Genomic DNA, 15309 nt, shown 5'->3' on the forward strand with positions numbered 1-15309 from the left:
GGCTTTCCTGAAGTTGTTTATTGGTTTAAGAAACTTTTGGGCTGAGACTATGGGGTTTTCTAGATATAGGATTATGTCATCTGCAAACAGGGATAGTTTGACTTCCTCTCTTCCTATTTGGATGCCCTTTCTTTCATTCTTTCTTTCTTTCTTTTGCCTGATTGCCCTGGCCAGAACTTCTAGTACTATACTGAATAGGAGCAGTGAGAGAGGGCATTCTTGTCTTGTGCTGATAACCACTGTTTAGAAGCTGCTTCTTGAATTGGTGTCTGAGCAAGAGTGGAAGCAAATCTTCATGTATTTGTATTTTGTGACAGAGTTAGAGTCATGGAACTATAGCCTTTTCTCTCCAGTATGCCTGGCTCTGGCTCCCTTGTCTACTTGCCACCTTGTTGACACATTATGAATTTTTTTTCTTATTTTATTGTTTTCTTACTGGTGCCTGTTCTAGTTGCTTACTGTGGATGCAGCTGTGGTTGTCGTTAGCATTGCAGAAATCGTGGTTGCAGGTGTTTAATTTTGTGCTGGAATGTGTTTTTTTCAACTTAGATTTTTTTTGTGATTTTTTATTCTGACTTTGTCTTAATTTGTCTGGTTAATGTAAATTAGGGAGAAGTATCAAAATTATTACCTAAAAAGGTATAATACTTGATTTTCATTGAAGTTAAATATATATAAAATAAAATTTGCTATTTTTACCATTTTAAGTGTTTAATTCAGCGACATTAATTACGTCACAATGTTATATGACCATCACCAACATTTGCTTGGCTCCAGACAGAGACTCTGTAACCATTAAGCAATTACTACTCATTTCCCCTTCCCCACAGCCCTTGGGAACCTCTAGTCTACTTCTGTCTTTATGAATTTACCTATTCTAGATATTTCACATTTATATAATATTTGCCCTTTTGTGTCTGGCTTATTTCACTTAGCACAGTGTTTTCAAGATTATTCCATGTTGTAGCATGTATCAGAGCTTCATTTCTTTTTTTTTTTTTGAGATGGAGTCTCGCTCTGTTACCCAGGCTGGAGTGCAATAGCGCGATCTTGGCTCACTGCAACCTCCGCCTCCCCGGTTCAAACCATTCTCCTTCCTCTGCCTCCTGAGTAGTTGGGACTACAGGCGCCCACCACTACGCCCAGCTAATTTTTTGTATTTTTAGTAGAGACGGGGTTTCACTATGTTGGCCAGGCTGGTCTCAAACTCCTGACCTCATGATCTGCCCGCCTCGGCCTCCCAAAGTGCTGGGATTACAGGTGTGAGCCACTGCACCTAGCCTCAGAGCTTCATTTCTTTTTACGGCTGAATAATATCGTGCTGTGTATTTATACCACATTTTGTTTATCCATTTTTCTGCTGATGGACACAGGTTGTTTCCACCTTTTTGGCTATTGCGACTATTGCTGCAATGAACAGTGGCATACAAGTATCTCTTGGAGTTACTGTTTTCAGTCCTTTTGGGTATATACCTAGGAGTGGAATTACTGGGTCATATTCTAATTCTATGTTAATTTTTTGAGGATCTGACAGTTTTACTCTTTTAGCCTGTTTTACCCACTCTTGCTAGCAATGAGTACTATTTTTTTTAAAAAAAAGCATTGCTAATGGGGTACATGCAAATATCTCATTTTTGAAAAAACTATATCTCATGAATGTTGTCATTTGCATTGCTTTATCAGTGAGGCTGAATATTTTTCTGCTTATTAATAACTTATATTTCTACTTTTGTAAATTGCCTCTTCAGTTTTTTTTTTTTTTGTAAATTTAGGTCACTGACATTTTGCAGAGTTTATATTAATCTCCAACAAAGTTAACCTGTTTATCTCTGCCAAAAGTGTGGGTCATTTTTAATGCTGACCTCTGCCTGTTGGTCTTGTCAAACAGTAACATCTAAGTTCTCTTTGGCAGAACTCAAGTCCAGACTTCTTAGGATCTCTGGATTGCTGAACAGAGTAAAAGTAAGTGTAAGTAAGAAATGTAATTTTGGCTGACTGACTGATGAACAAAGCAATTACATATTCATTTCTCCTCAATTTGTGTCATTTTCAAAGTTGATAAACATGAAGGCTAAGTCTTATCTAAGTTACTTGGAAGAAGTGTGGAAAGTTGTTATGAATCCATTCATTCCGTATATTTTATCTTCTCCTTAGGTGGTCCATGAGTTGGAACTTTATAACACAGGATATTATTTAGGCATGTTCATGAATTCTTTTGCAGTCTTTCAGGTATGTTTTGCTTGCTATATTGAAAAGATATTAATATTTTTTACTATTGCAAACCCTTTCAGAATTAGTGATCATTTTGAGATGTTAACCTTTTATTAAATGTGTCACTGAAGCGCAGTCTTATGTAAGTATAATTTGAAATGAAAAGATAATCATCTTTCCAGTTTTAAAAGCAAATGGAACAATTCACCATTGGAAAAGTTAATGGAATTTACATTAAACATAATTTTTCCTTTATGTATATGTATTTCCATATAAATATATTTTATATATATGTAATATATACATATATTTTATATATATTTAAATATATTTTATATATATTTCTTTGACTTTGAAATGGCTCTTATGCATGAGTGTGTGTGTGTGTATGTGTGTGTGTGTAAGATTGATGTGTGTATGTGTGATTGAGAAAGATCAATGTGTATGTGTGTGTGTGTTTGAGTGAGAAAGATCGATGTGTGTGCGTATGTGTGTGTTTGAGTGAGAAAGATCGATGTGCGTGCGCGTGTGTGTGTTTGAGTGAGAAAGGTTGATGTGTGTGTGCATGTGTGTGTGTTTGAGTGAGAAACAGAAAGGTCGAATGTATGTGCATGTGTGTACCTAAGCTCTCAAATATGAGCACAAGTGAGTCAGGAGTTTGGGAGACTGCCTTGATAATTTAGTGAGCATTTAAACTTGTGTTTTAAAAGAAAATTAAAATTATTCTTTTTAGGAATGTGGACTCTGGGTATTGACAGATGCAAACCTCATGAAGGATTATATTGATGGTGTTTGTAAGTAATACATGGTGACGTGCTTGTATTTGTCTTTCACATGATATTCAACATTACTTATATAGGTATGGATATTTTTTAGATGAACATAGAGATTGTGATTTTCATTTTTCTGTTCTCTTCTCCCAAAATGTTTGGAGTTTAATGTACTTAGAAGTACATCTGGGCCATGACATGGAACGTTCATCTGAGCTCCTGTCTAGATATTTGAAGTGAATGCTTTCCTTTTTCTCTAGGTAATTCTTTGAGGTAGTTATATTTTTGGACATACTGGAAGCTGCTTTTCTTCTGATTCGTATCACAAACTGTCCTATTCTTTTGGAATTATTTAAAAGGAGCAACATATTTTTGAAATATTTTTGTACTCCAGCTTTTTGATGTTCACCTAGAAAATAGCCCAGATGCCATCATGCCATAAAGTATTCTGGTACACACACACACACACACACACACACAGACATAGACACAGACACACACACACAGAGACATAGACACACAGACACACACACACACACACACAGACACACACACACACACAGACACACACACACACACACACACACACACCCCTCATCAATCTGAGTTCTTCCTGGGCAGGATTATATCTGTACATCCTAGTTTCTTGAATTGCTAAATAGAGTTGGCTGCCAAGTAATAATAAGTGTGCTTTTAGAAAGAAGTCATAAAATGTTTTGACTGAAAGAAATGTATAAATTAGAATGGTTAACCTTAGAAGGGATTCGCTTTTCTTTCAGGTTAAGTTATACTAACATTATCTTGAAAGGCTTCTAGAACTGTCACAGTTTCTGTCCCTGAATTCCCTGTTTCTGTCAGGTATTCTGTTATTCCATGCTAAGCCCCAGGGTCTCTTTGGGCTGGTTCTTGCCCCAACAGGACACCTGATCCTCTGTCCTGAAACTTAAAAGATAATTTTATAGTCTTGAAGATGTTATGAAGTCATTATGATCTCTCTATATTAAAGACATGTGGTACATTTAGCTTTCCTCATATAACCCTCTATCCTAGACAATCTTCCAAGCGTGTTTTTCCATTTTTCAGTCTCAGTTTTTACCCATCTTTGTTCTTTTTTACATATTGAATCTTTCTTGATGCCCACTGTAATATCCATTCTATTGCCAGTAATACTTACTGTATCCTTTACCTTTTCTGAAAACCTTCTTCTGCCTTTTCATTGTAATAGAAGGAACCTGATACTCTCACTGGTACATTATGTCTCTGGACACCGCAAGTGATCGACATTCATTCTGTATGTGGAGTTTACAATTCATTCTCTCCAGTGACTGTTTTTCTAACTACTGTCAATGTTTATTTATAGATGACAATGCAGAATATGCTGAGAGGTTTATGGAGGAAAATGAAGGACATATAGTAGATATTCATGACTTTTCTTTGGGTAGCAGTCCACATGTCCGAAAGCATTTTCCAGAGACTTGGATTTGGCTAGACACCAACATGGGGTAAAAATTTATAAAGTTCTTTGCCCATACATATTTTGTTTAGTGTTTGTTTTAAATAAGCTTTGCCCGCTTTCTAATGTTTAAGTACAAACATAGTGTAACTAAGAACTAAGTAGATCAAAAGGATTTTTTAGGAAATGATATTTATTGAATCTAAATACAGTTTTTGATAAAGCCACACATAAATTATGGCAGGAAGGTCTCATCAATGAGAAGATAGGCCTTTTTTTTTTTTTTTAACTGAAGGGTGATTTTGACTTCCTTGAAGTCTCATGATTCTTGTTAAAGAAAAATTGCTGGGAGTACATTTGTTGTCACAGGATGGGAAGCACTCATGATTACCTCCTGCGACCCCTGGCAGTACCGCTAACTGAACCCTGCTCCTCACAAAGCATTCCCAGGAGTCACAGGGAGAAGGGGCATGGGTGGTGGAAGGAATTCAGCTTGGCTGATAAACCCCGTACTACCTGGCCTGATAATTGAGCAGGTAAATCATGAAATCCACATAGTATTTTATAGTCAGCTGTTTAAAGATACTTGAGTTAACACATAAGTGAAATCTCAAGGAAACAAATAACAGCATTGACAGGGATACAGAGAAAAACTTCTGCAAATTTAGAGAAAAAATCGGAGTTAAGTTTGAAAATATGTATTTATTATTTATAAAAAATTTGTGAAAAAATAATGTTTATTCTGAAGATGTAAATTTTGCAGGAAGATTTTATTAGAATATGGATCAATATGCAGTATTATGACCTTATGATGACCTATTCTTTGAAAAGTTGGGATTTACTGTTTTATACTTAAACCTTTTAAATGGTTTTAAATTCAGATATGTAAACAATAGGAAAAATTGAAATTCTTCCAAAAATAGTTTAGATTATTTTGACTTATTTCAAAATGTATCAGTTCTTGGTTTTGTGATGTTTATGTTTATTATCTTGACTTCAGTTCCAGGATTTACCAAGAATTTGAAGTAACTGTACCTGATTCTATCACTTCTTGGGTGGCTACTGGTTTTGTGATCTCTGAGGACCTGGGTCTTGGACTAACAACTACTCCAGTGGAGGTATTGTATTAAAGAGCTTCTTATCGGTGTTACAGTGACATTAAGCTAATAGAGCATCAGCTTCTCAAGGTTTTTTTTTTTTTAAATGACTGCTTATAATGTTTATCACAGTTTAGAGATCCTTGGCTTTGTCTTTTGGTTTTTATCTGTTTTATATTTAAGAATGTGAGCTATATATAGCTATATAAATTGCTAAATGTGCGAAGTCCATATTAAGATTTGAGTAGAAAAGTTTATTATTGACCTGAACTAACCATCTCCAAAGGCCAGAAGAGAGAGAAAGAAAAAGAGAGAGAGAGAAAGAGGAGAGGAGAGAGAGAGTGAGTCTTTCTGTTTGTCCTCTTCAAGAATGAACAGAACTTCTCAAGATGTTCCCTAGCCAATATTCCATCATGTCTTTTGGTCAAATTGCATCATATATTGTTTCCTAAGCCAGTCACTGGCAGGAGGAATATATTGACCATGAGTGGCCTGAATTGTCTCATTTGAAATTGAAATGTAATTTTGATTTACAAAATAATTGTATTCATGAAAAATTCAGTGTAGATTGAAAAATGCTTTGGGTTTATATAGAAATTGGAATTAGATTGTAAGCTCAGGCCATTATAAACAGACAATTCGGCAACATGAATGTCTGAAGGGACATTCAAGAATCATTAGGAACACAGGGCAATTTTTCATTGTCTGGGGCTATCCTGAGTATTGCAGACTGTCACCCACTAACTACCTATAGCACCTTCGAGTCATGGTGACAATCTAAGACACCTTCACAAATGTGCAGATAAACTCTAGAGGGAGTTACTGCTGCCAGCAAAACCACTGGCCTAAACTAATCCAGGTTTAGCTTTAGATGCAGGGGTGGGGCTTGGCCTTTTCTGTAGGACTTGGCCAACAATATCAGAATTGGATCACTGAGGAGGAAGCACATGTATTCAGATGTCCCACACATTTTCTTATCTGTATGTAAAAATAAATCATATATATGTTTTAGAAATAATTTCCAATTTCCTCTTATTTAGTCAGGAAGCACATGTATTCAGATGTCCCACACTAGAACAGGGGCTGTTGGATTTGGCAGGGCTTTTAAAGCAGATTGGTGGAGTCAATACAGCATGAAAGAAGAGCAAATTGCTTTGGGATTAGACAGGATGGGTTCTAGTTCTGGCTCCTCTACTTGCCAGCAATATGAATTTGTACTGGTTACAAAAATCCCTAAAATTTAATTTTCTTTTCTGTAAACTAGGAGACTAACAGTAACCTTATGGGGTTGTAATAACCAAACAAAATAATTTATGTGAAGTGCTTGGTTGCTATAAGGCACTTAATAAAGTAGAGTGATTATTATGTTAAGTAACATAAATCAAGTCAATTTGCCATCATTTGTTTGTGATAAGTTGCTGTTTGCTTTCTGTTGATAGCAAGTTGACATTTCTAGCTGAAGTTAAAAGCTTCACAGGTTTTATAAAGATTGCATTTCATTGCATAAAATGTGAAGAATTTTGACCTGAATAAAAATATGTACTCATTGTGTTCTTTCCAGCTCCAAGCCTTCCAACCATTTTTCATTTTTTTGAATCTTCCCTACTCTGTTATCAGAGGTGAAGAATTTGCTTTGGAAATAACTATATTCAATTATTTGAAAGATGCCACTGAGGTAATGTATTCAAGCTTTTGTTGATCATTTACACTACAGGAGAAAATGGAGGTAGCATGAAGGGATTGGGTTGTGTAGTATCTGGGCATTTGGGATTCTAAGCACTTTATACATTTCTGGGAGGCTGAAAATAGACATGTCTTGTCAGTGATTTCTTCTGCTAATTAATGTCTAAGGATATCATTAGCATGTCTACACATTACGTCCTTGAATTTTCAGCATAGGTTTTCCACTTTTGCCATGTAAGTTCCTTATTGTCTCTGAAGCATGCCTTTCTCTTTCCTGCCTCCCTGCATTTTCCCCTGGTTTTCCCCACATCTAGAATGTGTGGCCACTTCTCACTGCCACTCTGTGACCACTGCATTTTTTTTTTTTTTTTTTTGAGACATGGTCTTGCTCTGTTGCCCAGGCTGGAGTGCAGTGGCATGATCTCGGCTCACTGCAACTTCCGCCTCCCAGGTTCAAGTGATTCTCCTGCCTCAGCCTCCGAGTAGCTGGGATTACAAGGGTGCACCACCATGCCCAGCTAATTTTTGTGTTTTTCATAGAGACAGAGTGTTGCCATGTTGGCCAGGCGGGTCTTGAACTCCCGGCCTCAAGTGATCTGCCTGCCTTGGCCTCCCGAAGTGCTGGCATTACAGACATGAGCCACTGTGCCCAGCTGCCATTCTGTTAGGTTTGTAGCCCCCATGTTTATATTTTCAAGGATTCACTATTGGATTCACGTACCTTGTATCTCGTTAGCTAGTCATGTCCCTGGGAGGCAGGAATTAGGTTCACTGTTTGTGTTGTGCCCACAGTATGTTAACCAAGTGACTGATTTTTCCTCCCCCAGAATAAGTAGAGATATGTAATTAACTTTATCACATGCATGAAAATGACATAATATCTTTAGGCACTTTATATATAATTTTTTAATTTAAATTTTAATTTTTTAAGCTTTTTATTGGCATATTTGGCTGACAAAGTGGGAAGTAAATTTTTTTTATTTTTTAATTTTACTTTTTAACCCAGTCATCATGGGACCGTGTAACAAGCAAAAGATCTAGAGTCTAAAGGCCTGGATTCAATGTTTAATCTACCACTTACCAGCAAATGACTTAATTATAGTTTTCTCATCTGTAAAATGGAAATGATAATTATTATACCCACAAAAGATACTCTGAAAAGCAGATGAAAAAATCAACGAGAAAATAATTCATAAAATGTAAGGCCTAGAGAAATGCTATTATTGATGAGACTTGCAACTTTGGGATAATTTACAAAAGTTTACAACCAAGATATGCTTCAGGACTAAATATCTGAGTTGTACTTTCCTTGGAATAATTTTTTACAGAGACTTCAATAAATTCAATAACATTTCATGCTGTTTTCTTCAAATTTTTCTAATGAGACCAGTATGTTCCAGGATGACATAGTTAAATCAAGCTGGTAGTAATATCAATATATGAAATAGCCTTTCTGTGCACACCCTTACCATCTAATGGCTTCAGATAGTGAGAGAATTTAATGTTAGTGGGAGGACTAGAAATGGGGCTGAAGATCGCCCTTTCCGCATGTATCTTGAGGTTGAGGGGAAAGCACAGAAAAGAAGTTTTTCCTGATACCCTTTGATACTCTCCTTGGTCAAATCTTTGTCTCATCTTTTGTCTAGTCTTGAGCCTCACAGATTTGACAGTACTTAAACTGGGATAAAAGAGCACTTTACTGAAGAGCATTTATTATACAAAAGCTTTGATTTATTTTTTTCTTTCAGGTTAAGGTAATCATTGAGAAAAGTGACAAATTTGATATTCTAATGACTTCAAGTGAAATAAATGTCACAGGCCACCAGCAGACCATTCTGGTTCCCAGTGAGGATGGGGCAACTGTTCTTTTTCCCATCAGGCCAACACATCTGGGAGAAATTCCTATCACAGTCACAGCTCTTTCACCCACTGCTTCTGATGCTATCACCCAGATGATTTTAGTAAAGGTAAATATTTGATGTCTGAAAGAAATGAAATGGAAATACATAATTAAAAAGGAAGCAGAAGATTTTTTTCTCTTGGCTAAATTTTTTGGCATATCTAGTAGGTCATCTTCTTTACCCTTCTGGTAATGCCTAATCACTTTCTTATCTGTATGTAAAAATAATCATTTAGAAATAATTGCCAATTTCCTCTTTAAATTTAGTCAGGAATGTGACTATAAAGACTAACGTCTCTTCTGCAGTCATTTATATCTACAGACTGTGTTATGTTGGGATCCTATTAAAACACGGTCAAGTCGATTTGTAGATTTGGAATTTTGGAATTTTTCAGTGAAGTTAAAAGAGATTTTGTAGATTTTTTTCAGAGAAGACATTCTAGACAGAAAGATAATGAGCATAGTGGATAAGCACTTGTATTCTGGGGTGAGGCAACCCTGTGTTTGAATCTCAGCTCTGCCAAGTGTGATTTTGAACAAGGCATTAAATCTCCCCCTCTTTGGATAATAATAGGAACTACCTCAAAGGGTTTTTTTCCTTACATTTTCATCTTCTTCTTTGTCATTTTGAAGGCCAGTCCATGGGATGCCTTATCTAATTTAACTAGAACTTACTAACAGATTTGAAGTAAGAATAACAAAATGGTAGGCACTGTGTCATCAGATTTAATTCAGTTCCATGGAAATGGTGCCTATTAAGTATAAATCCTGTGAAAAACACATTTCAGTTAATGAAGGGTACTGTACTTAGTGAGAAAATCTAAAAGGAAAAATTAAAGTTATGGTAATTTGTAATACAAACTAACAAGAAAAACTCATTCTGTGAAATGAATTTATTACTTGTTTAAATAAAACATCTAATTTAAAGAAAACAAAATAAGAAATGATAGGTGCTTATTGAGCCGTACACAAACCTCAGACACAACAGGTCAGATGTTTGTGTTCATATCTGCGTTCTCTGTAAATATGTGAGTAGAGACCATGTTAATTGTGTTCATTTTTCTCAACAGGCTGAAGGAATAGAAAAATCATATTCACAATCCATCTTATTAGACTTGACTGACAATAGGCTACAGAGTACCCTGAAAACTTTGAGTTTCTCATTTCCTCCTAATACAGTGACTGGCAGTGAAAGAGTTCAGATCACCGCAATTGGTAAGAATAGAGTATATCACCATCTATTGGTTTAATTGTATATGATCATGTATGTTGTTCCTGTAATTATAGATGTATTTTCTTATTGAGTCCTAATAAGAAGAGATGGCAAAAGTTTTTAATTGGGCCCAACAACTGATTATAATATGAAGGCTAGCAAATTATGTATCCTAAAACAGTTCTCAATCTTCAGTGTGCATAAGAATCACCTGGGAGTCTTGTTTAAAAGCAAATTCTGGTTTACTAGGTGTGGAGTGGGGCCTGGGAATCTGCTTTTCTAACAAGCTCCTAGCTGTTGGTGATACTTTGGCTTGTAGACCACACTTTGAGTAGCAAGGCCTCACTATACCGTGGCTGGAGGGAGGGGTCATTCCTAAGAGCAGAGCTTCTGGCTTCTGTGGCTCTCCACCACTGGTGAATATCAGAATCTTCTAAGGAGCTCTGTAAATACAGAAACATCTGGGTTCTACTCTAAACCTACTAAGTCAGAATCGCTTGCGCTATGGCTTGGTCAGACGTATATCTTAAAAGACTTTCACAAGTGGTTCTGATAACCAAAGGTTGAGTACTACTCCCTAGAGCAGTTCTCCGTGCAGGATATGAGTAACCTTTACAGTAGGAAGTTACTCACTGACTTCGGTCACCTCTCCTAGTTACTTTCCATAACATAATAGTACTTTTCAAAAATTGGCAATTTATAATTGTATAAATTTATGGGATACAAAGTGATATTATGGTTTATGAATGCAATGTGGAATAACTAAGTCAAGCTGGTTGATGTAGTCATCACCTCAAATACTTAACTATTTTTTTTTGTGGGAAGAACATTTGAAATTTGCTGTCTGAGCATTTTTTTTTTTTGAGGCGGAGTCTCGCTCTGTTGCCCAGGCTGGAGTGCATTGGCGCGAACTCAACTCACTGGAAGCTCTGCCTCCCAGGTTCACGCCATTCTCCTGCCTCAGCCTCCCGAGTACTTGGGACTACAGGCACCCGCCGCCACGCCTGGCTAATTTTTTTTTTTGTATTTTTTAGTAGAGACGGAGTTTCACCATGTTAGCCAGGATGGTCTCCATCTCCTGACCTCATGATCCGCCCGCCTCGGCCTCCCAAAGTGCTGGGATTACAGGCACGAGCCACCGCGCCCAGCCTTTTTTTTTTTTTTGGTGGAGTCTCGCTCTGTCTCCCAGGCTAGAGTGCAGTGGCAGGATCTTGGCTCACTGCAACCTCTGCCTCTTGGGGTTCAAGCGAGTCTCCTGCCCCAGCCTCCTGAGTAGCTGGAATTACAGGCGCGTGCCACCACGCACAGCTAGTTTCTGTAGTTTTAGTAGAGATGGGCTTTTGCGGTGTTGGCCAGGCTGGTCTCGAACCCCTGACCCAAAGTGCTGGGATTACAGGTGTGAGCCATGGCGCTCAGCCTTTCTTAGCAATTTGGAAATGTACAATACTCTTGTTATTAACTATATTTACCATGCTAAAAGTACTTTTTTTTTTTTTTTTGAGATGGAGTCTTTCTCTGTAGCCCAGGCTGGAGTGCAGTGGTGTGATCTCGGTTCACTGCAACCACCGCCTCCTGGGTTTAAGTAGTTCTTATACCTTGGCCTCCCATGAAGCTGGGACTACAGGTGTGTGCCACCATGCCCGGCTAATTTTTTGTATTTTCATTAGAGACAGGATTTCACCATGTTGGCCAGGCTGGTCTCAAACCCCTCACCTCAGGTGATCTACCCACCTCAGCCTCCCAAAGTGCCGGGATTACAGGCACGAGCCATTGCGCCCAGCCTAAAAGTACTTTTTAATTAAACACAGTGTCTACACAAATGGTGTTATTAGTCAAGGTTCTCTAGAGAAACAGAACCAATAGGAGATACTTATATATAAAAGGAGGTTTATTATGAGGAATTGGCTCATGCAATTATGGAGGCTGAGAAGTCCCATGATCCGCTTTTGCAAGCTGGAGACCCAGGAAGGCTGGTAGTACTCACTCTGAGTCCAAAGGCCTGTGAACCAGAGGAGCTGATGATGTAAATCCCAGTGCTAGGAGAAGATGAGATGAGATGTCTCAGCTCAAGTAGTGAGGCAGGAAAAAAAGGGTGAATTCCTCCTTCCTCAAGCTTTTGTGTATTCAGGCTCTCAGTGGATTGGATGGTGCCCACACACACTGGGGAGGACAATCTGCTGGACCCAGTCCACCAATTCAAATGCTAATGTCATCTAGAAACACCCTCACAGACACTCAGAAACAATGCTTAATCTAGGCACCCCTTGGCTCACTTAAGTTGGCACACAAAATTAACCCTCACAAATGGTTTGTTTATATAGTTGTGCTTTACAAATAACTGAAGAAAACATTTTATTTAATGTTGTCTAATAGTTTGTTAGGTCTTTAAGGCGTTAAGACCTAAAACACTTTTTTACAGTTCTTTTATATTTCACTGGCAGGTGTAATGCTTTTTTATTATAACCCAAACAACCAATCCATAGGCAGAGGACTTTATTTGGAGGCATATATATATATATATATAATTTTTTTTTGGAAGAGGCAGGGTTTAGCTATGCTTGCCCCAGGCTGGACTTGAACTTCTGAGCTCATGTAGTCCTCCTGCATCAGCCCCTTGCGTAACTGGGACTACAGGCATGCACCAATGTGCCTGGGCAATTCTTAAAAGGAATTAAATAAGCTCTCTATTTAGGGGAATAAATTCTGCTTAAGCATCTCCCACAGTGATGGGATGCTGGGAGATGCACTACACATACACACACACACACATGCACACACACACACAAACACACATGCACACATATACACAGAGGGAAGGAGCCTGGCTTTTTAAATATGTACCATCACTCCTTACATAGGAACGATTCTGTCTGTCATCATGGAAATACCCCGAGGCTTAATTTTTATGCTTGATGTAAAGAACGGATTTTCAAGTTTTATTTTTACATGTTGTTTTAAAGACCTATTTTGTATCCCAGAATGTACGAATTTTAGCTTGCTTCTTTGAACTTTGATAGTCTATGTTCACTTTGAATATTAAACACATAGCCTGCAGTGGTAATAATATAACCTCTATTTTTTTCTTTGTATTCACATCTAAAATTTAAGCTATACTGGCACAGCTTCAGTCTATTCGTATGAAACAGGTTCTTTTGCCTTTTTTTTCATATTCATTTTTTAGGATCACATTTTCACTAGGTATTTGGACTTGGCTTGGTATAAGTTTTCAAAATAAACTACCTAGAAAGATACTTTTATCTATACAGCTTAACAATGGCAGGGCCAAAATTAGAACTCAGCCTTCATATTTCTGAATTTTTGCTACTTTCCCTGAGTTGTGGTATTAGGATGTGGGTAGAGGGTTTTTAAAGCATGTGTTTTGTTTAATTTTAGATTACTAACTTTGAATCCTTTTCCGAATCCTTTTGATCCTGAGATTAATTGAAATATTTGTTGTTACTAAATAGAACACATTGGAAAACACTACAATCCTCATTGTTTTTTTTTTTTTTTTTTTTTTTTTTTTTTTTTTTTTTTTTTTTTTTTTTGCCCATAAATGCTTTTTATGACATAAAATTAGAAACATTAAAAAATCCAAATACCGCATAAGATTAAAACATGGTTTAAGATAAATGATTACCATGCAACAATATTACTTCCATTTTAAAACTATAGTTAAGGAATAAATGGACTTAATTATTAATTATTGTTGTCTCAGAAGGAAAAATACAAAATAGGTTTCTGTAATTTTAAATGCATTTCTGTAATTTTTTTTTCTTTTATTGTAATTATTATTATTATTATTATTATTATTATACTTTAGGTTTTATGGTACATGTGCCCAATGTGCAGTAAGTTACATATGTATACATGTGCCATGCTGGTGCACTGCACCCACCAACTCGTCATCTAGCATTAGGTATATCTCCCAATGTTATCCCTCCCCCCTCCCCCCAACCCACAACAGTCCCTGAAGTGTGATGTTCCCCTTCCTGTGTCCATGTGTTCTCATTGTTCAATTCCCACCTATGAGTGAGAATATGCGGTGTTTGGTTTTTTGTTCTTGCGATAGTTTACTGAGAATGATGATTTCCAATTTCATCCATGTCCCTACAAAGGACATGAACTCATCATTTCTTATGGCTGCATAGTATTCCATGGTGTAGATGTGCCACATTTTCTTAATCTCATTGTTTTTTTTAAAAATTATTTCTCAAGTGCTTGTGGTGTATTAGTAAGAAATAAGAATAAAATTTTGTTTGCGTGAAGAATACTACTAATAAAATGTTTGTTTCCTGTATGAGTGATGGTGTCTTACTGATCAATTCTGTACATTTTTTTAAAGATTTTTTTAAAAAATTATTTTTTGCCTAATTTATGCCACATGCTTAACTGAGCTAAAAATGTCCTCTTTCATCACACGACCTACAAGTTCAGTACCAGAGCATTGTTATTTTTTTGACCAGTCTTCCTAAAATCTTGATGTAAAGTTTCAACTCTGTTCCAAGCAGTGGAATAATCACATTGCTTCAATGACAGAGGCCTTCTGTACTCAGCGGAAGTCTCTTTGCCACCAGCAGGTAGTTGTTACTGAGTATTTACTGAATGAATTGCATGTCTTGTGCTTCCAGGAGATGTTCTTGGTCCTTCCATCAATGGCTTAGCCTCATTGATTCGGATGCCTTATGGCTGTGGTGAACAGAACATGATAAATTTTGCTCCAAATATTTACATTTTGGATTATCTGACTAAAAAGAAACAACTGACAGATAATTTGAAAGAAAAAGCTCTTTCATTTATGAGGCAAGGTAAGCATTTTAGAGACCTACATTTGTTTGTAGAAAAAAAATTTGTTTATTTCAGGTAGGGTTCATTCTAGACCATATTTCAAAATAGATGGATTTTGTCTTAGGTAAGTGATGGGCTACACGGTGTTGGCGTGTGCAGGAAGTGCAAACAATGGAAAGCTGTTACTATTCTTC

The 15309-nt window shown here is 36.9% G+C and overlaps 1 protein-coding gene across 3 annotated transcripts in view; it reads left to right on the forward strand.

Moving 5' to 3' along the window:
* Nucleotides 1-15309, forward strand: part of CD109 (CD109 molecule) — a 136837-nt gene that overhangs the window by 83849 nt on the left and 37679 nt on the right. For all 3 annotated transcript variants that reach the window (XM_024248537.3, XM_063724863.1, XM_054557758.2), the window contains exons 16-23: nt 2155-2229; nt 2945-3005; nt 4342-4483; nt 5435-5552; nt 7093-7206; nt 8963-9181; nt 10185-10329; nt 14959-15135. In XM_024248537.3, coding sequence (XP_024104305.3) covers nt 2155-2229; nt 2945-3005; nt 4342-4483; nt 5435-5552; nt 7093-7206; nt 8963-9181; nt 10185-10329; nt 14959-15135 — 1051 coding nt within the window. The remainder of the gene's footprint in view (nt 1-2154; nt 2230-2944; nt 3006-4341; nt 4484-5434; nt 5553-7092; nt 7207-8962; nt 9182-10184; nt 10330-14958; nt 15136-15309) is intronic.

Source organism: Pongo abelii, chromosome 5, assembly GCF_028885655.2.
Source record: "Pongo abelii isolate AG06213 chromosome 5, NHGRI_mPonAbe1-v2.0_pri, whole genome shotgun sequence".
In the NCBI taxonomy this organism is placed as follows: Eukaryota; Metazoa; Chordata; class Mammalia; order Primates; family Hominidae; genus Pongo; species Pongo abelii.